The sequence below is a fragment of the Salminus brasiliensis genome, chromosome 14 (assembly GCF_030463535.1).
Source record: "Salminus brasiliensis chromosome 14, fSalBra1.hap2, whole genome shotgun sequence".
Lineage (NCBI taxonomy): Eukaryota > Metazoa > Chordata > Actinopteri > Characiformes > Bryconidae > Salminus > Salminus brasiliensis.
Window position 1 is genome coordinate 7,990,072 of NC_132891.1, and position 24,265 is coordinate 8,014,336.

The 24,265-nt window shown below is 40.6% G+C and overlaps 1 protein-coding gene across 3 annotated transcripts; it reads left to right on the forward strand.

Annotated features, from left to right (window-relative positions):
• The first annotated feature begins 4,074 nt into the window (after positions 1-4,074).
• LOC140534892 (myosin light polypeptide 6) lies at positions 4,075-15,611 on the forward strand. 3 transcript variants are annotated; one of them, XM_072656477.1, is made up of 7 exons: positions 7,710-7,816; positions 8,476-8,503; positions 12,388-12,531; positions 12,761-12,934; positions 13,256-13,333; positions 13,613-13,655; positions 15,048-15,611. In XM_072656477.1, the coding sequence occupies exons 1-6, from the start codon at positions 7,814-7,816 to the stop codon at positions 13,639-13,641; spliced, it is 456 nt and encodes a 151-aa protein (XP_072512578.1). In that variant the 5' UTR covers positions 7,710-7,813; the 3' UTR covers positions 13,642-13,655; positions 15,048-15,611. The 3 variants fall into 3 exon arrangements, with proteins under 3 accessions (XP_072512580.1, XP_072512578.1, XP_072512577.1); XM_072656479.1 differs by lacking the exons at positions 7,710-7,816; positions 13,613-13,655 and adding an exon at positions 4,075-4,312; XM_072656476.1 differs by lacking the exon at positions 13,613-13,655 and having other exon boundaries at positions 7,711-7,816.
• Positions 15,612-24,265: the final 8,654 nt, after the last annotated feature.

Sequence of the window (24,265 nt, forward strand, 5' to 3'; positions counted from 1 at the left end):
TACAAACATGTAATATATAGATATATAATACTATATATATATATATACCATGTAATATATACTTTATATACGTTTTTAAACAAAAAACAAAACTTCTGTCGATGTTAAAGGCTTATTTTCATTTTGGAGAATTTCATGTTCAACGACTGCTACATTAAAACTATGCCAAAAAATGCCGAAAATGTTTAAATGTTTAATAAATTGTAATAGTTCTAATAAATATGGTATGTATGTATGTATGTATATATATATATATATATATATATATAGGCATTTAGACACATGCAATATTAATGAGGCTGTATGACCTCATGTTCAAACATTGTCCAAAAACAAGTGTGTGTATGCTTGTGTGTGTGTGTGTGCGTGTGTTTGGAGGGGGTGTGTTTGGAGGGGGTTTGTGGAGGGGGGTTGAGGGGATTTGACTGGGAGATTTAGGGAACGTGAGGCCTGGAAATTAATCTATTTAATCGGTCTGAAGACGGGTGACTTCTCTGTCCGCTCGGCAGACTCCATTTTGCATAGCAGATACTTTTTTAAAGCGTGCACGTGAGCCCACTATCACCCTGCCCCCATCTGCCCTCCACCACAGGAGAGACAGATTAGTCCCCAAGAAACGCTTCTATGGAGGTTTTTTCTTCCGTTCTGTGATTACTTTTAATGTGTGTATTTTACACTGTGTACTCTAAACTGCTAAACCATTTAAAATCAAAAGGCCATTGGGGTGAGTTCAGGTGAAGTGGGACGCTTCAGCTTGGCCATCCTGTACTTTACTGTTTTTGCCAGACAATGAAAACCAACATTACTGCAGTGCTGCTGTATATGGTGGATAATATGAATTAATAAATGAATTAATGAAAGGGGGTAGATGTTGCCTACATGAGGGCATATTAACATGAATTAATATTTTTAACTGATGTGACATCATCGTTGGGGGTGTGGCTGCATTTTGTAAACCACATGCATTAAAGCAGCTCATGATACACAGGCTGGCATAAGGACTCTTATTGTGAAATAACCTCAATAATAAGTGCAAGGCCTGAAATTGCAGTGGTTTAGAACAGGGCGTGTGTGACCTTTTTCCTGCTTGGGATCAGCGGCCTGCTGATGAGGCACTGTGAATTTGGAAACTGTCCCACTCAGGATGGAAAGAATGTAAAGAAACACTGATTTGCATGAATCTAATATCACTCAGTGCACTATTCTAAGTGCCCTTTAAATTTTCACCCCACACTATATACACATCACAATATATATATTTGGCTAGTTACTTTTCTACTTTGCTTGTCAGGTCTACTCAGACACCCCTGCCCCCCAGTGTTGCTCATCACCATATTGAGCACAAAGCCCCAGATAAGCACCAGCTGAACTGAAACTGATCAGACTGGAGCTGGTTTGGATGCTGTTGATGGGCTGTTAACCCCACAGTGTCCCACTTTACCTGAGCGCGCTCTGCTTTATAACGGCCCACCGTCCAGAGAGCCGTTGGTCTCGCGCTGGGGTTCCACTCACGCCATTGTTCTGCAGCGCGAGACACAAACGGCGATTTCAAGGCCCATTGAGCGCGCGATGGATTGAGCCTAAAATCCACCGAGGGGCGGAGAGGCTTCGATTAGTGCAAGAAAGAGTGCACGACTAAGAGCAGTGCACCCCTCTGCCCTCCCCCCTGCAGTCCTTACTACCCCCCCCCCCCCCACACACACACACACACACACACACACCCAACAGTCAAAACTTTAAAATAAATAAATAATAGCATTAAGAATATCATCAATAACAATTACTATAATCTATAATATAATGCTTTTAGTGTTGTTACTATTACTATTATTATTATTACTATTATTATTATTACTATTATTATTATTACTATTATTATTATTATTATTATTATTATTATTCCAACCTAAAAATGCAGACATACGCAGTATGTAAAATGAATGCATGCTGGACCGTTGTGAAGCCTCGTCGTGTGTGTGTGTGTGTGTGTGTGTGTGTGTGTGTGTGTGTGTGTGTGTGCGCGCGCGCGTGCGTATGTACCATTCTCCGTCCTGGGACGAGAAAGAGCGAACAGAGGGAAATGCTAGGGGCATAGAGGGACATCTAGTGGCCATAGTCGAGTACTGCATGACTGATGCCTCAGGCCCATCTTTGCACTCCTGGATCAGCAGTCTACGAAGCTCATAGTATCAATGTGGAAAATCCATATTTAGAGACATAACCCGTTCCCTCGATTTAATCAATTATTCGACGCTGTTCCTTCAATTTGATTAGTTGTTCTGTCCATTTAACAAGCTGTTCCCTCAATGTAATAAATTGTTCAGTTTAGAGGGGCCAACTAAAAGAAGTAGAGTGGGCAATGTTTCAAGGGGTTTCATGATATATCATGATCATTTAGGATTAATTAAGGATAAGGTTTAGATTTTAGCCTGAGTTCTGCTTTGTGTTTTTTATCTATTGTGTGTGTGTGTGTGTGTGTGTGTGTGTGTGTGTGTTCATTTTAATAGATGTCTGAGAACTCACTCACATACTCACACACTCACTCAAGCAGACTCAAGATTCTCCACAAGGGGGCGCTTCAAGGACACTGTGCGTCCCTGTTTTGAAATAGCACAGTGAAGGGCCTTGAACTGAAGTACTATTCATGCCAGTGTATGAAGTTATGATGATGGTATAGTCATATTAAAAATTATTTGGTTAATAACAACAGTAAAGACATTTTGGTGCTACACGCCTAGAAGTAAAGGTGATGCAAAGGCTTCCATTTGGATTTGTGCCGTCCTAAAACCTTTGCTTGCTCTCTCTCTCTCTTTAACAACTGAATTAAAGCAACAGTATGTATCATCGTCTTATCGATTTCAAAGTGAATGCTAACCTTGCATATCCATATCCAAAAAAGAAGAGGACCTGCGTCTGTGGGTGAAGGCGTTCTCTTCTTCCAGTTACTGTGACACCTTCTAACTGAGCATTTTATACTGCTCGCCGGATGTTCACTATCACTGTGGTTGCAATCTTCTTCAGCAGATCCGCTACCACTCTACCCCCCCCACCCCCCCACACACACACATACACACACATACACATTGTTTAATGGAGATTAAAGCTACAGTACTGTTTAACTTTGGTAAAGCTAGCAGGATATTACTTGTGAAAACTTATAAAACTTGCATAACCTGAGGCATATTTGTGTAAAATCCTGCAATATTTAGTCTACGGCCTCAGTCCACATGCTTCTGTCCCTTTCAGTGATGGTTCTAAATCTCTCAACTTGTCCGGAAATGCATGTATGCGTGTACTTTAGTGGTGGCTCAAAGTGCAAATTACACAGCCTGACTGTAGAGGGAGCTCAAGGGCAAGACGTACCAGTTCTGACATAATGCTGCTCTTAGAAGAATCTGTGGAATTCTCTAATTAGAAGTGGTGTCTGTATACTTTTGGACACAGTGCAGTAATCCCTTGCTATGGGAATTTGCTAAGCACATCAGCACAGGAAGGAAGCAGAGTAGATGCATTTTGAGAGTAGAGATGATGAGAAATATGTGTTATTCCAAAAAAGCAATCATATAAAAATAGCAAGCCTATTAATATCTCTGGTCAGAGACTGTTCAATCTCTCAAACTCTCTCGCATACACACACCTACACACAGACACGACTCTGACCTATATATAAAAACAAGCCGGGAGTCATGAAACAGGCTCCCTGTGACAGCACTCCTACACACACACTCTCTCTGCTCATCACACACTCCTACATCTTTCACACACACTGCCCTCCTCATCATGTAAACCCGTCTGCCCAGTACTCTTCCTACCTGCCAGGTGCTCTCTCTCTCTCTGCCTCTTTACCTCTATCTCTCACCTTTTCACTCTTTGTCCGGCTCCCTCTCTCACTCTCCATATCTCTCTCTTTCTCTGACTCATTCTCCCTCTGTCTCTTTCTACCACTCTCAAAGGACACAGTGTATCTGACACAGATTTTCTCTCTCTCTCTCTCTCTCTCTCTCTCTCTCTCTCTCTCTCGCTCTCTCGCTCTCTCTCCCTCTCTCTCAGCATCTTGCTCTCACTCCTCCTTTACAAAACCAGAGCAGAACAGAGAGGGAACAGAAGCACATACCTACGAGTATTCATGAAAAATATGGCACCGAAAAGAGAACCATCGATTAAGAAATCTCCTTCAGGTGGAACGTTACCAAGACTCGGACCCCCATTCCCTTGTCCTGCTACAACAGCTGTGCCCCCAAAGCCAGCTCCTGAGCTCAAACCCAGGCTACTGCGCCCCTCCGACTCCCCGTTTGACCCCAGCACACTGGAGGTAAGTGATGATCTTGAAACACTGAGGCTGAGCATGGCCTCGTTTTTGGAGATTTTGGCTGACCTGCTTTGCTGTGTAAAGCCCAAACCATTCACCCAGAAGCATGTGAGGTGCTAACCAAAACTAGCCACCAGGCTACTTAAATAATCCCATTTGTTTAAATGTACACTGCACTGCATGTCCAAAAGTTTGTAGACACTGCCCACCCAGGATTTCTTTAAACCAATCAAGGGTATTAGTAGGCATTTGTTGCAGTAACAGCTTCTACACTTCTGGGATGGATTTACACTAGATGTTGATCCTGACATTGCTGTGAGGATTTGATTGGATTCAGCCATGAGAGCATTAGTCAGGTCAGGTATAGATGCTGGATGATTACTTCTGGATCACAAATGCCGCTCCAACTCATCAAGGTGTCGGATCCAGAGTATGCAGTTCCACTGCTCCACACCCCTCTAGCTGACATTGAGCATTGGGCAAGGTGAACTTAGGCTCATGTGCGGCTTGACAGTGCTGTTCTATTGAGATTTTTCAGGTTGTGCCAGCAATGGGTTAGGCAGCTAAAATCATTCATTAGAATGGGTCTCTAGATACTTCTGGACATACACCAATCAGCCATAACATTAAAACCTAATATTGTGCAGTTTTCCCTGATGCTGTCAAAACAGCTCGGACCTGTCAAGGCACAGACTCTGAATGTATCCTGTGGTATCTGGTACAGAGACATTAGCAGAATGTAAGTTTTGATGTGGGGCCTTTAAGGATCGCATCAAGGAACCTTGGGCGCCCATGTCCCTATCAACAGTTCCCTGGTTGTTCTACCTTGGAGCACTTTTGGTACCACTGCACACCGGAAGGCCCTACAAGGCCTGCGATTTGGAGATGCTCTGACCCAGTCAACTAGCCATGACAATTACGCTTGCCCATTTTTCCTGCTTCCAACACATCAAATTCAATAACAATGTAATTGAATGCTAATGTATAACCCAGCTCTTGACAGACAAATTTTATTAACTTTACCTGTCAGTGGTTTTAATGTTATGGCTTATGGTGAATAGTGTATTATCTGACGATTGTGACTTGGCCCCTTTCTAAATATTTCAGAGCAGCAACCTTCATGTTGAATAAAACATCAAAGCACTTCCTTGCAATCTTAATTATGCTCTCCGAGGCAAATGGAAATCTATGTCAACCCAGCCCCCCATTTCTGAAGAGAATAGTAGTGCTATATCAAGATCTAGAAATAGGACACTGATAGAACTGAGTCTGCCTGACATTTTTTGAGATATTTACCCTGATACACTGAGCAGCACCTTCAAGTGGTCTTTAATGCTAATGCCATCATAGTGCAATTATAGTATGTACAGTATGTTCATTTTTAATGATCACTTTACTGAAAGCTATACTTACCTTGAATGGTAATAATGCATCATAACAGCATGGAGTGTATTTTAATCTATGGTGTGAAATGTCTCAAGCTAAGCCCTATTACATGTGCATGCATTTGCTGTCATTGTCATGCAAAACATCACTCACATTTACCATGGATCAAAATCTATTATCTCTCATGACATCTGTCAATGTAGCTTTCATTAATCCCCTTTTCCCATGGCCTATATACATAACCTGTATTTTCCCATGCATTCTCACAGTATGAGTGGATTTGGTTATAAATTCAGTGACTATGGCAGACTGACTATAGCTACCATGGGTTTAGATCAGCCTTGCACCTGGTTTTGTGATATCATATTACATATTACACTATATGGTCAAATGTTTGTGGACACCACTTCTGATGAAAGCATTTGGCTACTTTATGTTGCACCCATTGCTGACACAGATGTGGAAATACACACACACACACACACAGTCCTGTAGAGATGTATTGCCAATAGAATAGGGATCTCTGGAGCAGCTAAACATTCACCGACTGGCACCATGCTTTAATGCCAGGTGTGGGCTAGAGAAGTATAAAGCCTCGCAGCAGTGAGCTGTAGAGCAGTAGAACTGTTCTCTCTGGAATGATGGATGGTGCTTCATTCAATACTTTTGGGATGAGGTGGGGTGGTGATCATCCAACACCCTGACCTCACTAATGATTTTGTTGCTAAATGCAATCAAATCCTCACAGCAATGCCCCAAAACCTAGCAGAAAGCCTTCTCTGGGCAGTAAAGACAGTTAGTCCAACAAAAGCAGGATGAATTCTTTCTAATACCTTTGATTTCAGAAGAAACAATGCATGGGCAGGTGTCCCAATACTTTTGTCCATGTAGTGTATGTTCAATTAGATTGCACTGAAGTCTTTCAATCCAAGGCACAATAATAAGCAGCCAATCAGCACTGAGATAATTTATACATGTCAGTCTTAAGTACAGTTTGAACAGGATTGGTTTTATATGGGAAGGCGGGGTAATGTAATTTACCACAGTTAACTTGGTAAGTAACAGTCAACATTGCTGTCAGCATCAGCTGACCTGTTTTAAGGCAGAACAAATAGATATTGTGTTGATTTTTCTAGAAAATACAAGTAAATGCTAAAAATTGTATCAGCTATGTTTATTTCTATAATCTGCACATAAGGAGGCGCTGGAATTACTGATGTGGGAAAATGCAGTCTGTGTGCAGGGCTGTTTTTGGTACCTAAACCCATACATACAACAAAAGTGGACCTCAGGGGTAAAAAAAAAAAGAGAAAGAAGTAAAATACATGTAACATGTAGTTAAAGGGACAGTTAATTTTTAGTTTTTGTGTTTTTGGGTGTTTTTGGTGGTTTAGAAAGTTCCAGAGTATGCCATGCATGTTCATTTACATTTTTACATTTGGCAAGCTTACACTGCAAGCAGTCCATGTTAAATTAAGAACAGTAAAAATCTAAGTAAAAATGTACATAACACAAAGACATAGGAGTTTAATGTATACCTGTATAAAATATATGTATTACATGTATCAATGTATTAATAAATGTAATTGATTTATACAATTAATTTATTATGTATTAATAATCATATGTTATATGTGTATATATTGGGAATAAAGATTATGATTTTTAGACAACAGGCCAGATAAAAATAACTCAAATGCAAAAATAAATGAAGCAGACTTTATATATTACAATCAATTAATTAACCAACGTAAAATAAAAAAGTTATTTTTAGACATATATAAACATATATACTGTGAGGAACACAAAGGCAAAAGACAGATAGCTAAAGATCTCAAGGGAAACATACATGAACATCGCCATGTCTGAATTTGGTAAAGTACACGAAACACAATGACGTTGGAAGGGAGAGATCCTCGCATCGCAGATCGACACACCATCTGGACCGGCCATTGCTATTGTATAAACAGCGACTGCATGTATATTGGTCTGCGTTGGCAGTTCTTCCGCTTCTCACTACAAGTCGACGCAAGTTGGCTCTTCCCTCTCTCTCCGAAAGGCAAACAGTCCGTGTAGGCGCTTTCTACTCTCACATTCCCTCCGCGCCCGGCTGCAGCTATGGTAACTTAGGCTTTTCTGTGTATTTAGCCAGCTAGCTAAGTAGTTATCTTGGTAGAAGAGTGAATACTGAAGCATTCGTGTTTCTTTTTGGCGAAGTAACGTTAGATAGATACAAGTATTCGCTCCCATTCCTTTACAAGCTAGCGGAGATGGCAAATCCGGGTCCAGAAATGAGCTAAATCCACTCCAGGATTTCGTTCCAACTGCCCGGATGGCTGTGCTGCAGTAGAGCCATGCGGGCAGTTGGAGCGAAATCCGCGGGTGGATTTGTACTTTCTGGACCTGGACTTGCCACTTGCGCAAGCTAGCTAGCTTACTTTACGCTACTTGCGAAGCTAACCTGGCTAATTTAGCTAGCATAGCTAGTTAAACTGTGAACGTACTGTACTAAACTGTACTGAAAGGGTTCAGTTGTAAAGCTGTGCGGTTTGATATATGTTTGATATCTATATAGCTAGTGCTAGCTAGCTAACGTATCACAGGACTAGCTGGCTGTCGTATTGAATATTTGCTTGTCAAGCCTAGGCGTTAGTCAGTCAGTCAGTCAGTCAGTTAGTTCACTTTGTCCTAATGATCCATTAGGCTGTTCGTATTTGACGGTTTCATTGGTATACAATTATCTACATTTCAGTCACCAATAACGCTTTGTCTTTAAACAGTCCGACTTCTCAGAAGACCAGATTCTCGGTGAGTTTGTGTAAAGTGAAAGCTGCATGCTCCTTTATTCCTCTGTTTCCATTCAGTAAAGTGAACCCAGTGCTTCTCTTCATTTCCTACCCAGCTACATCTCCTGCTTCTTGCCATGGCACTTCTATTCTGTCCTTGCAAATCTTTTATCATCTTCTTTTTTTCCTCACTGTTGTGTATTATGTATTATTTCCCCCTTCTGCACCTATTGTGTCCTCCAGATTGAGTTTAACTTGGATCAAATACATGGTGAGTGAGTGCTCTTAAAGTTCAGCACATCTCCTCAGAGCAAGTAGAGACAAGTGTCTTTGTTTTGTAGTGTGTTTTTCTGTCCGGATTAACTGTGTGTGTGTGTGTGTGTGTGTGTGTGTATACTGGTGTGTATTGGTTTGCATGAGGTGTTGAAGTCAAGTATGTGCCGCTTAAATGAGTGTGCACGCCGGGGTGTCTTGAATTTGAATGAATGATGCAGGAAAATTGTTGCTGGTGGTTAAGTAGTGTAGGAGCTAGTCTGGTTGTACTTGTTGTGCTTTTGTTGTACTTTGAGGTCCAGCCCAGCCGTGGTGCGCCCTTCAGCTGTAGCTGCATGCCAGGGTGTGTCTCACAGGAAGAAGGCTGTAATCTCGTCAACTTGGTGTGTGCTCTACTTCCATGAAGTAGCTCAAAGTACAGCTTCCCTTTTAATGAAGTATTATATTCAAAATGCCACCTCGGTTTAACCTGACACTTCTACTCCCATTGCTTTCACCACATGATCGTAATGGAGTAACCCAAACCCAGAAAAGGAGGGGAAAAGTATGTTGCTTCTCAGTACTTGTGCTGCTACAATGACAGAATGGCTTTTAGGTACTGATACCGTTCTGTTTCATCCTTTGCCTGGTTTGTTTAATCAGAGATGAGCAGTACAACGCTGTTCAGGCGCGTATTCCCTCCAGCACCTTATATGGTTAAAGAGCTCATTTCCAGGCTGAAGGGGAACAGCCACATTCCAGAGAGCAGGAAGCACAACAGAGGCAAGCTATTTATGGGAGGAGGGCCAACCCTGTTAACATTTAACATTAGAGCTCACATACTCAGTCATATTGATAAAATTCAATAACAGTATCATTTTCATTTATGTCACCTTATGCAATATTTAAGTAAATGGCCATAAAGTTAATGAACCGATGTTTCCTAGGCACTGGCCGTGAAGGCTAAACAATGCCTTGTCGTGGCTTGTTTTGACTGGATTCTTCTGCTCAGATGACACCAAAATGAACCGTACACAGCACTGTGCCTATTAGAAACCACACAGGAATCACATTTCCAGAAAGAAAACCTAATTAAACATTTGTGTGTTTTAAGGTGGTCTTTCAAAAACAACTGGAAATGCAACACACACTGCAGTTAACTGCAGAGTTTTTGTTTGTTAGTGTTGCCAAAACTAAAAAATCAGTCAGACTGTATATCATCCTGCTTGAGTTCAGACTGTAATAAATCACATGGTTTGTGACCTAATCATAGGTTGGTTCCTTTATTTTTTATTATTATTATTATTATTATTAATATATTTTCTAATTGTTTACCCTCCTTAACAGTGGGTTATTAATTGCTTATATATATTTAACTTGGTTTGAGCTTTTATAAAAAGATTATCTGACAGTTTTTACTCCTGCAAAAATCAGCAGTCTGTCAAGGTATTAATAAAAAAAAATGTAAATGTCAGTTTGGACCGTTAAAGTGCAAGTATTATTGTTTACATTTCGACTTGGAAACCAAACATTTAATAGTGAAACGTAGTAGTAAATAAGTAGTCATAATGAAGGGTTTATAGCGATTGACCAAGGTAGTCCTTGATCCATCAGGTTGGTGTGTCAGTGAGGAATTTATATAATATATACATGCATATATATTTTTTTAATTTGCAGGCTTTCTAGTAATACCCATAGACTGAAAAATACACTATATGGACAGTAAGGTATTAAAACACCTGCTCATTCGTTGTTTCTTCTGAAACCATTTCAGAAAATATGGTTCCACTGCTCCACAGCTTGATGTTGGGGGGCTTAATACTCCTCTAGCCCAAGCCTCAAATTAGTCATGGTGCCAACAGGTTCATGAGAGGCCAGAGAGTCCTATTTTATTGGCAATACTAAACAGGGACTAGACAAGCGGTGTGTGTGCATTTGCACATCTGTGTCCACAAAGTAGCAGATCTATGAATGCATTCATTAGGAGGTGTCCACAAACATTTGGACATATAGTGTACATCTAGTCTATGGCTGGCTGGTTATATGGTTTTATATAAGGTCTGTATATGTTTGTCCTTGTTGTCTTTTACAGTATGATGATTTCACAGTTTTTCATGTCATTTATGTAGGATGCTGTTTCATTCAACTCAAGCATTTTGTACTTATAATATTTCTGTGCTACAGCAACAGTACACTAACAATAAAGAGATTTCAGTTGAGAAAACTGTGATGCTGACTAATCAGTGATGTTCCTGTGAGCATTTGCAGCTATTCACATGGCCCAGCATCCGCATAATTATGTAGCTGAAGTCATGCAGCCTCTTTCAATTTAATCAGTAAATAGCGTGTGTTCTGGTCATTGTTTGTCATACGGTAATATGAGCTATATAAGGACTGTATGTCATCATAGTTTTTGAACTGCCACATGAGACAAAGTATTTGTGTTTACGCAGGTATTTTTTTACCCCTCTCTGGTTGAACTGGCTTAAGGTTGCATAAGGTTTCAGAGGTCACTTGATCTCCCTTAGTTGATCTGAATAGACAGTGCGCAATATGTCCTGAGATGACATTGATATTGATTGCTGGTGCAGTGTTTCTCTGTACCCCTTGGGTTACACCCCAGTTTAACTTGGCACATCCTTCTGCAGTTGATTTGAAACTCCTGTCATCCACCTCCTCTTAACTTGCATTAATACAATGCATGTGTATAGACTGGTGGTATACTTATAATTCAGACCTAACTCTGCGATTCTTGTAAAAAATGTATTTTTCTTTCAGTATGGATGAGCCCAACACCTCCTCATACTTTGCCCTTGTGTAATGCCCCTGCCCCTTTTTGGATGGTAACAAATTTAACTGGCAGTAAATACAAATTTTCCAGATTTTGGAGAATTGTCTTGCATAAAAAAGGCAAGCATTCACTGCTGATTTATAGCTGTTAAGAGTACAAAACATATGGCCAGCCAGGTAAACAATCATATCATGTCTTTGCTGGTCAGTGATCAATATTGTTTTATAAAAATCAAAGAAATAGTGGCCGAGGAGTGTCCTTTCAATATGCCTCCATTAAAGTGGATGAACGACCCTACCCATTATGTAGTAAACAATTACGTTTATTGATGAATTTAATCAATGACAAGTAAATTACCTATAGTTTTATCATCAAGGCATTAATGCAGCATTTAGACCCACATTAAATTTGGATTATGATGACAATAATTATGACACAAAAATCTGACCTGTGATGAAGTATTTGCCACAGGTTTACAAGTATTAACTGGCTGGGTCCCACATCCTCTCTGCGGCTGGTGTAAAGCCACAGATCTCTCCTTTTGCTGTCCTTCACCCTTTAGGGAAATAAATAAATTTGTATGCTAGAATTTGTTTTATGGTTGAACGAGCAAAATGCCAAAATGCACAGCAGGTTTTAGGCATGTCGACATTGTTTTCAATTATGTGGCAGCAAAGCAGTTTATTTATTTATTTATTTATTCATTTGTATGATAGGGATGTGACGGCGTTGCTCTCATCCATACTGTTGCCTTTGCATGAGACTTGTCATCACTGTCCTCTTTCTTTCTCTCATACCTCTCACACAAACAGCCTTTTACATGTTTGCCCCTATTGCTTCTTGATGACATTATCTATTTACAGAATTCAAAGAGGCCTTCCTCCTGTTTGACCGGACGGGAGATGGGAAGATCAGCTATAGTCAGTGTGGGGACGTGATGCGAGCCCTTGGCCAGAACCCCGTCAACGCTGAAGTGCTTAAGGTTCTTGGAAACCCAAAAGCTGAGGGTAGGAATTGAAATGCTCAAAGGAACAGAATGCTCTTGTTACGAGGGGGGAAGAAAACAACTGCTTCAGTATATCAGTTGCTTACATCCACAGTCAGATGACATAATAAGACCTGAACAAGTTTATAAGAGTTCAATATTTACCCACATACAAGTTCTTTAACTCAGTCAGCAGTCGCATGCATCATATTAAAATAATCTGATAAATTCCTCATTGCGTCCACATCCAGAGATGAACTATAAAATGCTGGACTTCGAGCAGTTCCTGCCTATGCTCCAGGCCATTGCTAAAAATAAGGACCAGGGCTCCTTTGAGGACTTTGTGGAGGGGCTGCGGGTCTTTGACAAGGAGGGCAACGGAACAGTCATGGGGGCTGAGCTGCGCCATGTTCTCACCACACTGGGTAAGCCAACTTCTCTCCAGGGAAAGTATTTATAATCCTCTTCCGTATATCCAGGGCACTGTCAGAAGGAAGCAGCACAAATAGCTGTAGTTCTAAATCCAGTGATGCAAGCTAACAGTTTTTCTCAATGCAAGTGTGTTCATTTGCGTATTGGTAGCGGTATTATCTTTACTACAGATTCACAGAATTGGAGACAGTAGACAGCATTGATCAGCCTGTTCATTTAAGATCAGTTGGAGATTGCAAAAGATGTTCATATGTTTGAAAACCTTTTTTTTTTTTAAACATAACTGAGATATATGATGCTTGATCATCCTTTAGGAGAGAAGATGACCGAGGATGAGGTAGAAACGCTTCTGGCTGGTCACGAAGATGCTAACGGCTGCATCAATTATGAAGGTAAGCAGATGCGTGAAACTCAGTCAAGTATGTAATTAGGCTTGCTTTGTTTAACCTCAGGACAGTGTTCAGACCACAGAAGGAGATGCATGTTTACGTAACCAGTTCTGTTATGGTCTGTGCTGTGTGCCTAGATGTTTTTATGTATGTAAACTGCATTAATAACGGCATCATACTTAAAGAAGAATGCTTATACAGTAACTTGAAATGATGCAGAGTAACTGATGAGCTGGGGGGGTGGTGAAAAGAAATGCCTTAACTCTTGCTGGTCTTCCACAGCCTTCGTTCGTCACATCATGTCTGGCTGAGAGCCGTCATGGGAGTACGTCCTCCTCCTACCATCGTCACGTATACCATATGAAGCTTCAATCCAGACTCTCCTTCGTATTCCTTTATATGGGCACGCATGCCTAGGCAGTATCCCCTCTCCTATTGTTCTTTTGCCACGACTACAGTCATTTAGAAATGAAATTAGATATAGTAATCACATCTGAGAGGATCCATTTGCATTGAATTATTGATTAATCTGTCCATTTGAGATGGATATTGAATACTTATTTTGGTATGGGTCCCCTGTGAGGCATGACGTGTCTGTATCTGGAGAGTCTGGTTAAAGCTGGTGTTAGTGTGGAGGTGTTTTTTGTTTTTCTCTCCCCTCCTTGGACTCTCAAGTTTTCTTCAGCAGCAGCTCTCTCTGGCCCCTGGCTGCAGCATGCTCTGAATGCGTCTGGCCCAGCGATGCAATGGCCACATGGGCACGGCTGGTTTAGAAGCACAGGGGTGGCTGCATTGCCATGAAAGTGGTTTCTAACAGCAGACAGCTTAATGTAAATACAGTAGGGCTCCAGGCCGAATACAACAATCTGATTGGTCCTATTTGGGTACCCTAAGTTACCCTGAACTGTCGGCCACTTTGGTGGCATGTGGTCGATTACCACAGGCAGTAATGTTGATGTGTTTCCCTGTACTTATTAAAAGAACATGAAAGCTCATCGACTTACAGTTAAAGTCATTAGCAAGGAGCAACTGCACATTGGCTTCTATTGGAGGAAAATGTCACATGCTATAATTGTTGTTGGAAGGCATCAAATTGTAAACCACAGAAGTATTCTTCCATTCTCCCAAACACTTTCACAGCAGTGCAGTCACTTCTACTAACCAACCAGTGGCAGTGAGTTTTCTTGAGTGTTTTGCGGCTGTGTTTCTCCTTTTCCTGATGAGCTCTGGTTCATAGCTGGGCTGTTCAAGCTCTCTGTACTGTTTTCCAACTGTCTCCACTCTTGGCCCTATAGTAGAGGAAAAACCTGGAGGAGCTTCTCTAACTTTCTCTTGAATTCCAGATCTGGTCAAACCCCTGAGCTCTGGCTGAGTAGGAGATGATCGCTCTCTTGCTGTTGCCTTCCCCTGGTACAAGTGAGGATTACTGGGGGCAGGTCCCATCTGCAGCAACTCACACAAGCCAAATAGCACTGCAGTAGCATTCAGGAAATGCAGGGCAGGTCAGTTAGGTAATTATAGATTAAGGCACAGCCACAGCAGGTGATTCTGAAAAGGAGAAATGTGCTTCTGTGCACAATAGATCCTTAGAGAATGATAATTAGATTAGCCTGCAGTGTGAATGGTGCATTGTGACATGCTGTAGGTGCCTCCTCCACTTTCAGTCGACTTTCAGTGATTGTGTGCTTACATTTCTCTTCTTTTCTTTCCATTACAGAACTCGTGCGGATGGTCATGAACGGTTGAAGATACAGAAAGCGCATTGTCTGTCTCATTTTGTGTGTGTGTGTTCTGTTACACATTTCTTTTCATTCCTTTTTGTTCATTCATTCCTCTCTTCTTTTGCTTATCCATTCCGTTCCTTCTCCCTCCATTTGCACTCATTTGGTTTTTATTTTCAGAAGTGCCTTTATCTTCCCCAGTTAAGATCCCACATGACCTCCTCACTAGTCTCCACACTGTCCAGTGACATTAAAACCCCATAGCTGCAGGAAGGAGGGTTCTTGTGTGCTGGCACTATCTGCAATAAAACCTCTTGATGCAGCACTTAGCCATGTTGTAAGACTGTCATGATGCAATATATCCACTGAATCTACAGGCTTCAGTCATGGACAGTGCTTTAGCAGGACCGCTGCAACGAAGCAGTCTCACTTTAGCTGACTCATAACAATAAAGCACAGGTTTATTGTAAACATTAACATTCAAACCATCATATTTCAGCGTTTTTTATTTCTCCCTGTGTGTTTGGACCTCAAAATTAAAAACATTTTGAAATGATTAATTGCTTGTCTTGCTTTTACACCTATTATGTGACACACATGTGGTCATGTCTTCAGACCTAAGCTTCTTTAACACCTTACAAACATGACATTTAGTACTCTATTACCCTCTATGTTGCACCCAAAAAACACTGGTTGTCCTTCCTTAAAGCGCTTCTGGTAGGTACTGACTACTGCATACCAGGAACACCCCTCAAGATCTGCCTGCTGTTTGAGATGTTCTGACCCAGTCGTCCAAGCCATCACAATCTGGCTCTTGTCAAAGTGGCTCAGATCTTTATGCTTGCATTTTTCCTGCTTTTAACACCATCATCTTCATGAACCGCCTGTTCGCAATGGAAGTCAGTCTAAAAATATTTATTCTAAGCCCTCTACCAGGAGCATTTTGGTCCATTTGTCATTAATAACACACTATAAAGGACAACTACTAGGTTCATATTAAAGCAGGAGTGAGGTTTTTGTGTGACCACAATAATTTGCTTTAAGATTTTGCTCCATGTTGACCTGACTGTGCCCCAGAAGTCCTCCAGATTTTTCAGTAGCGTTGTCATTCTGTGAATCTCCTGTTCTACATCCCAAATGTGTTAAAGTAAAATACTAATCCAGTGACTGGGAAGGCCTCAGAAGAGCCCTGAACATCAAAAGGAGTCCTGTTTATGTGCTTCATCAGACCAGGCAACCTTTTTCCAGTCTTCCCACTGTCCCACTGAGCCTGGGCCCACGGAAGCATCGACATGTTCTTGGCTTGAGAGAAAAAAGAACCTGATGTGGTCTTCTGTTTAAGGTTTGAGATGTGCCTTCTTAGATACTTTACAATTAGACAGAGTAGTTGCCTCAACCCTCTGTCAGCTAGTCTGACCATTCTCTGTTGACTTATTGTTACTGTTTGTTAATCTGTATTGTAGTGTTTATTGGTTACAGTTAATATAAAGTGTTTTGATCCATTGGAAAACGTATACTTAGAAAACACCAGAAGGAAATTCAAACAGATAGACATTCATTAGATGATGTTATAAACAGGAGACAGTGTGTGTAATGCTTCTCATACTCAGTAAAAGAGAAGAGATTTTGACTTTAGTAACAGGTTGTAACAGCAGGGAGCTATTCTTTATAATTACTGGCTCTAATAGATATAGGCTGATAGTATGCTCCTCACTGCTGCCACCTAGTGGACTGGCAGTGACAGTTACTGCATATCCCTACTGTAGTGTACTGTAGTCAAAGTGATACTGAAAAATGCATTTCTGTAAACTCGTGGACTAGCAGAAGCCCCCAGCTTTCTTAATGCATTTTAAATTGTCTGTAAAACTTGAATTTAGAGAATATTTTATTCCAGGCTCTCGATCTAACTGCATGACTCCATCTTTACAGGTAGATGGCGCCAAAGTCACAGTTATCACCCACTCGAAAATGTGGAGCTGGACTGGAGTATTATCGGATATCTATGCTCTATTTTTCTGCATTATGTGGACAAAAGTATTGGGACATCGGCTCATTCATTGTTTCTTCTGAAATCTAGGGTATTAAAAATAGTTTATTCTGCTTTTGTTATAGTAACTGCTTCTACTGTCTAGGGAATGGTTTCTTCTAGATTTTGGAGAAGCACTGCTGTGAGGATTTGATTGCATTCAGCGACAGGAGCATTAGTGAGGTCAGGATTTTGGATGATTTCCACCTCACCTCATCCCAAACTCCTCAACATATCCCAAAAGCATTGCTGGGGGGCTTTATACCCCTCTAGCCCACACCTGGCATTAGGCATGATGCCAGTAGGTTCATGTTTATCTGCTTCAGAGAGTCCTATTCTATTGGCAGTACTTCTCTACAGGTGTGTACAACGGGTGCAACGTAAAGTAGCTGAATCCATTCTTTAAAAGGTGTGTCCACAAACTTTTGGACATATAGTGAATGTGCTTGTCATGTTGCAGAAGGCATGCCCTATGCCACACTATAGTGCAGTAAATTCTCAATGCATTGTGAATGTCCAGTTATTGACAGGAAATGATTAATGCCCAAGGGCCTCTGGGAGACCTCAGATCACAAGACCTGAGGCCAGACATCAAAAATGCACAGGGAAGTAGCGCCTCGGTATTGTGGCAGTGGCGTAGTCCACTGTGTCTGAGCTAACTGGGTGAATACCAATCATCAAGGACATTACATTCACGCTGTATTTCACCTCAATTGTCTAGTAAGATTCATTACAATGTAAATGTGTGTTACAATACATAACTTCAGCTCACATGGTTCAATGAAGGCACTGAGGTGGTTTAGAGCAGTAGTCCCCAACTCTTGCCCTGGGGACCCACTGTCCTGCACATTTTAGTGTTTTCCCAGCCAACTAATCAAGTCATAATAAGCTCATATTACGTATTGTTAAAGTGTGTGTGTTAAAGAAGGGGAAATACAAAAATGTGCAGCAGTGCGCAACAGCAATGTTGGGGCCCACTGATGTAGGGACTGTGGTATTTTGACGCAAGGAGTTCCCTACTATTGAGCAGTGACAGTGACAGTACATTAGCAGTATTGGCTAATTGTAATTACACACTAAATTAATAATTAAATACAAGCTATAAACAGCCCAGAGAGAAGCTCTGTGTTTATCTGGATCCATCCATCCGTTCTGTCTCAGTTGGAGGGGCGTTGTTGCTCAGGCAGAAATAGACTAACGTCAATGATAAATTAGAGAATTTGATAATCTTGTTAAGCTACAAATTAACAAATGAATAAATTAGAGAAGCAGTCTCATTTCATTATTCTTTACATAATGTAACGTTTGAACCTTTAGACTGTAAGCACGGTCTGGATATTCTGAAATTAGTGTTAAAATAGGTGAACAGGAATTACCATGTTCTCATGAAATCTAATGTAGGGTGACCTTATTTTGGAATAGTGTCAAAAATGAGGACACTAGGGTCCGCTATGGTTGGGATGTAGTGGCTGGGGGTTTCAAGTGGACCTAATGTGTAGAACCGTGGAAGTGTGTAAATATGAGAGTCGGAGGGAGTTAAATATATCTAGAATCATGCATGTTTCTTAATGAACATTAATACATTTACTCATTTACCAAAACAAATAAATAACTGCAATAGCCTGGATGGACAAATCATCTCCTCATTTCAAGCTCAAGTGTCTTACACGTAAAATGAATAAAATGAATAAAAGCAGTTACTTTTACCACCCTGTTACATTACATTTTTATTTTTATTGCTAATTTGAAAAATATTAACAAATACTTAAATAAGAAGTGTGGTGAGAAGCAGTTTGACCAATGGCTGCATGTAGATGCTCGTACATGTAGACCAGTAGTGGTGGTGAGAAGGCAGGACTTATGCACTTTAACCAATGGTTTATGTAGATGCAGGTACATGTAGACCAATAGACAGATGTGTTTAAAGCTGTATAAATCAGCACACAGAATGTGTAAACTAGTGATGGCATTCATTTAAAAAAAAAAAACATTGAAAAAATTTGAACTTGTATAACGAATCATCACAGTGACATCTGGTGGCCAATAAATGGTCAAAACAACAATTTCTGTCTTAAGAACTGAAAGGAATTTGTTTCATCCCAAACAGCAGACCTACTTTTTTGAAGATCCTTTCATTTTACAAATGTCATGATTTGCAAAATAATACCACTAACCAATAACAATAACAAAATGGTCTTTTCCCTTAGAAAATAGTTACATCCTTTTGCATATCTTAATGTTTGTGAGAATGTGGCAATTTTGTCATATGTCATGAAACAGTCACAGTTCTGGGATCAGAAATAAGATTTTTCTGAATATAAGCATTTTAGGTCAAATCATCAGATCTCCTTAATCGCGATCCAAAATGCAGGAAAACATTTGAAACGTTTTGAAACAGTGTGACATAATGAAACTTTTTTTTTGGGACAGTAATGAGATGTTTCATTTTGATGCAGACTTTAAAGCAATGTGTCGAAACGTATGAAACGATTCTGTTTCAAATCTGGGTTTCAAGGTAACCATCAGTAGTGCCGACTGTAAACATACAAACAAACATAGTACAAAGCAAAAATCAATGCAAATTCCCAGATATTTTACAAAATAGAGAAATTCAGACCCAGACACATTTTTTACGTCCCAAAAATGAGGACATGTCCAGGGAAAAGAGGACATCTGGTCACCCCATCTAAATTGTTAGACACTACCAGTCAAGCATTTTACAACACCCTGTTTTTTAAGTGATCCACTGGTGGTGCTGCATGGCCCATCAGACTATTTTACCTAATCTGTGCTAAAAGTGGTTACTTCCACTTCCGGTTACTTCCACTGGTGTTAAGTTGACCATGTCCACCGCCTATCACAAAGCTGTTGACTCTCTTCTGAAACTGTTTTGGCTCTGCCAGACTTTCTCCTGTAGGAGTTTCCTTGTGCCTTTTAATGGTTCAGGACAGTGGTTCCCATCTCTGCTCAACAAAGAATGTTCTTCTTGAGACAGCTCAAGAAATTCAACCTGCCACAGACCCTGATGATCCAGTTCTACACAGCGATCATCGAGTCCATTATCACAGCCTCCATAACTATCTGGTTTGGTTCCTCCACCTCACAAGAAAGAACCAAACTCCAGCGCATCATCAGGACAGCAGAGAGGATCATAGGATGTAACCTGCCATCACTTCAGCAGATCTACTCTAGCAGGATGAGGAAGCGGGCTGGCAAGATTACATCTGACCCCTCACATCCTGGACACCTCCTCTTCCAGACACTCCCCTCGGGTAGAAGACTGCGGTCCATCAAAACCAGCACAACACATCATGCTAACAGCTTCTTCCCCAGAGCTGTAGCGCTCCTCAATCACAGTGGTCACCTCCCACTGTAAACCTCTAAACTTACAACTGAACTGTACCAAACCGGACTGAACAGTTATTTGCACTCTGCCTATTTTGCACTATGACTATTTGCACACCTGTACAGATGTTCTTTTCTTTTCTGTAAATACATCTTTCAGCTCTTTATTACCTTTATTACCTTTAGTACTTTCTACTTTTTTAATTTATCCCCTACCCTATTTATTGTTTAGTGTAATTTTCCTTTAGTTTAAGACTGTGTTCTGTGTTTCTTTGTTACTTGTCATACGTGTTGCTCTCACCAAGACAAATTCCTTGTATGGGTAACATACTTGGTGAAATAAAGAGATTCTGATTCTGATTCTGATTCTGGTCCTGAAGGACCAGATACCATGTACATTTAAGTCTTTAGATTCCTTCTCTCAGATTATCGGGGTGTCGGTAGCAGGGTAAACACTAAAATGTGCTGGGCAAGGGTTCCTCCAGAACCAGGGTTGGGAACCAATGAGAAATTGAGCCAGGAGTCACCTTTTATTTGAGATTTGTCATAAAGAAAGAGCTACACTTTTATGGATTCTCCTCTGTTAATTTACTTTTTGTAGCAAATATGATTGAACTTCTGATGTGCAATATTGCCCTAATACTGCCCTAGAGAGCGCAGCACCACAGCCTGTTTCAACACTGCTTTTAAACAGGCCAAGGGTTTTGTAAGTAATCGGCTAAAGTTGGGACAGCTGAATTGTTTGGATCAGCTTTTCCTTCCACTGCTACTGAATAGCTGTACATCATTAACCAATGATTTGTTCCCTGAAAAAGACTTTTTATATGAAATTACTCTGAAATTACATTATTTTTTCATTCTTTTTAGCCACCTACAGTTTACCACTTATCTTTGTACCATTTCAGGTTATTCTCAAGTATAACGGCTTAGTAATCAGTGATTCACCTCAGTGCTGTGACTCATACGTGCTGTGTAGTCGTCAGTTCCACCCTCCATGATTTTTGCAGGTTTCTCTGCCTGGGAATTGATGGATAAAGTGATGTATTTCCTCAGTAACCTGTGAAAGTCAACTCCTGTGATTATCCTGTGTCCTCAGCGGTCAGTCCAAGAACTGCCATAACAAATGGTCTGCTTGCAGTGACCTTCTCTATGAAGGTCAGATATGTCAAATCATTATATAATAGGAATAAGCCTATTTTAGTGTACACATATATACTTCAGACACTGAGCAAATGGAGCCAAACCAGATATACAGTGCTGTCGACTACGAGAACCTTATCAAACCCAAAACACCCTTTTACACTCAGATTTAATTTCTTTATGAAGAAAGTTATCCAGCATGCAAATCAACCAACTGCAGAAGTAACTGCACCATGTGGACAAAATAATGGGACACCTGCTTATTCATTGTTTCTTCTAAAATCAAAGGAATTAAAAAATAGTTTTTGACCTGGGGTCATGGGTTCAATCTATGCTGTTGTCTTTTGGCTATGAGGAGTCTGGTTTGTGTTCTTGCTGTGTCTGCTTGGGTTTCCTCTGTGTGCTCCAGTTTCCTCACACCTCCTAAACATACATGCGGTAGGTGGACTGCCTATGCAAAATTGCCCCTGGGTGGGAATAAGTGTGTGGGGAACCCTGTACTGGACTGGCTCCGGTAATATTAGTAGATGACCTAGATGGCTTAAATACTGCCTATTTGTTATAGGGATATTGTGATTGGATGCTGAGAAGTGCAACACTGTGACTGGTTTAGTCTATACCTGGGGAAAAGACCCTATGGGATGTCTGTCTGCTGTCTGTATCGTATAGCATTACAACAGAAGCCAATGAACAGGTGCTGAAGCACAGTGCTAATCTGAGGTGATCAATTGTAATCAATGCGTTAGGTAGAGATTAGGTCAAAAACCACTGGAGTTTTACTTTTGGCGTGACACGCATCAACCAAATGAGGCAGGCTGGGCATATAGCTCAAACCTTTGTTTACCTTGAAGAACAAAATCACATTACTCATTCAATCTTAAGCTTCTGAGACAATGCAGGACATTTTTCCCACTGTGTAAGCTTCTGCTTTCAGTCATCCAAAGCACAGACTTGCTTGCTAAGGTTGCATTTTCAAAGCTGAGTTTGTTTGGGGGTGTGTGCGAGTGTGTGTGGCACAGCTGAAATATCGGCTTTAAGATCCTATGATGCATTGTGTGGCGGGAGCAGCCCATCAACAGCTCGCTGACCTTTTCCTCATCTCCTCACTACCAGTCAGAACTATGCCCCCTCATTAGATACCACAGCTATTTGTGTGTGAGCGTATGTGTGTGTGTGAAGGCGAGGGGCCAGGTATCATACCAATGGTGAATAGGTTCTCTACTAATTACTGAATTCATTTTGCTGGATGTGTGTGTGCCTACGTGCGGCTTTGGCAGCCGTGCACTTGTGTGAATGCGCTGGAGGTAAGTGAAGTGTATTGATTATTTTAATCCGCCTATTTGTGAGTCTGTGATCCTCGTGGCTCTGCATTCGACAGGGGAATCGCTAATGGGCCTCAACGCAGCCCGTCTCAGACCTCTCCCCGTCCAATTAACTTTCAACTGGAATCTGGCAGGAGAGAGCGAGGAGGCTGGCTGCAGACACACTGCGATCCCCCACATGCTCCCACAGGCTGGCGGATTCACTGAAGCCTCCAGGTCCGGAATGTCATTACCTCTTGCTTTTAATTAAAGATTTCTCCCTTCCTTTTAGCACAGACACAGGTAGAGGCCAAGGTCCTGCTGCTGTCTGTTGCTTTTAGGTTTATGTATTGTTTGTTTTTATTGTAGTTTGGTTTCAGCAGATCATTACCGTTCAGTTAGAGCTATACTTTAAGAATATTCTTCAAGGAGCAGATTTCCTGTGCAGTATTACTGAATTCATATATTAAATCATGAATGTCTGTATTTAAAAAAGTACACTTTCTTTCATCCATATGCACTTAAATTAGTTAAACCAATAAGATTTTATCGCTTATTATATTACATTTAGTAATTATTTTGGGGCTTTTACGCAGATTTTTAAACACAGTAACAGTAAAGTTAAAAAGTGACTGTGAATAAATGTAAGAAAACTGTACACTTTGATGTAATCAACATATATTTATCTAAGGAGATACACATTTTTCAGACTGTGAACCAAACAGGCTCAACTCCTTCCTCATTTACACTCAAAACATTGGTGCTACTATAGGATGTTTGAGCAATGTTATATATTTCTGCTAATGTAAGATTTTGGTTCCATACAAAAACAGGATGTGTATGAGTATAAAGATCTGGTAGAGAAAGTTCTTTATAAAACCAAAAGGGTTTTTTTATGGCATTGCACAAAGAACCCATATTTATAAGAGTGTACTTCTTAGACAATAATGAGTCTAAAAAGTATATTATATCTGCAGCACTGTGCAGATGGTTCAGGCACATAAGCACATTATTTAAAAACATTTATTTTGATAATATGAGTTTCAGCTTTTAAAACTTCCAGATCTCACTAGAACAGCTGCAGGTAAACATAAATGCAGTAAAAAGTAACAAGAATTTCTCAATGTGAAGAAAGTAGCTGAGATCTTACGAGCTAGTTTGAAGAACAAAGCCTGGTTCCAGATTTCTCCTGGATGTCCCCAACCATCACCAGCTCACCTGATCATCATTAACATCATTAAGCACTGATTTACCAAACCCGGTGTTGGATAATAACTATAAATAACACTCCCATGAAAGAGAGAGGGATGTTTTGGAGATGTTTTAATGAGCACAGTACTGTAAAACCATGACTTTTTGTATGAATGTCATTTTAAATTATTCTAATATTAATGGTTTACTG

What these genes read in the sequence shown, in the direction of transcription:
- LOC140534892 (XM_072656479.1), top strand. Translation starts at nt 4,127, where the DNA reads ATGAAAAATATGGCACCGAAAAGAGAACCATCGATTAAGAAATCTCCT. An exon ending in TTGACCCCAGCACACTGGAG is followed by an intron (nt 4,313 to 8,475) that starts GTAAGTGATGAT and finishes GTCTTTAAACAG; the next exon opens with TCCGACTTCTCAGAAGACCA. An exon ending in CCATGTTCTCACCACACTGG is followed by an intron (nt 12,935 to 13,255) that starts GTAAGCCAACTT and finishes ATCATCCTTTAG; the next exon opens with GAGAGAAGATGACCGAGGAT.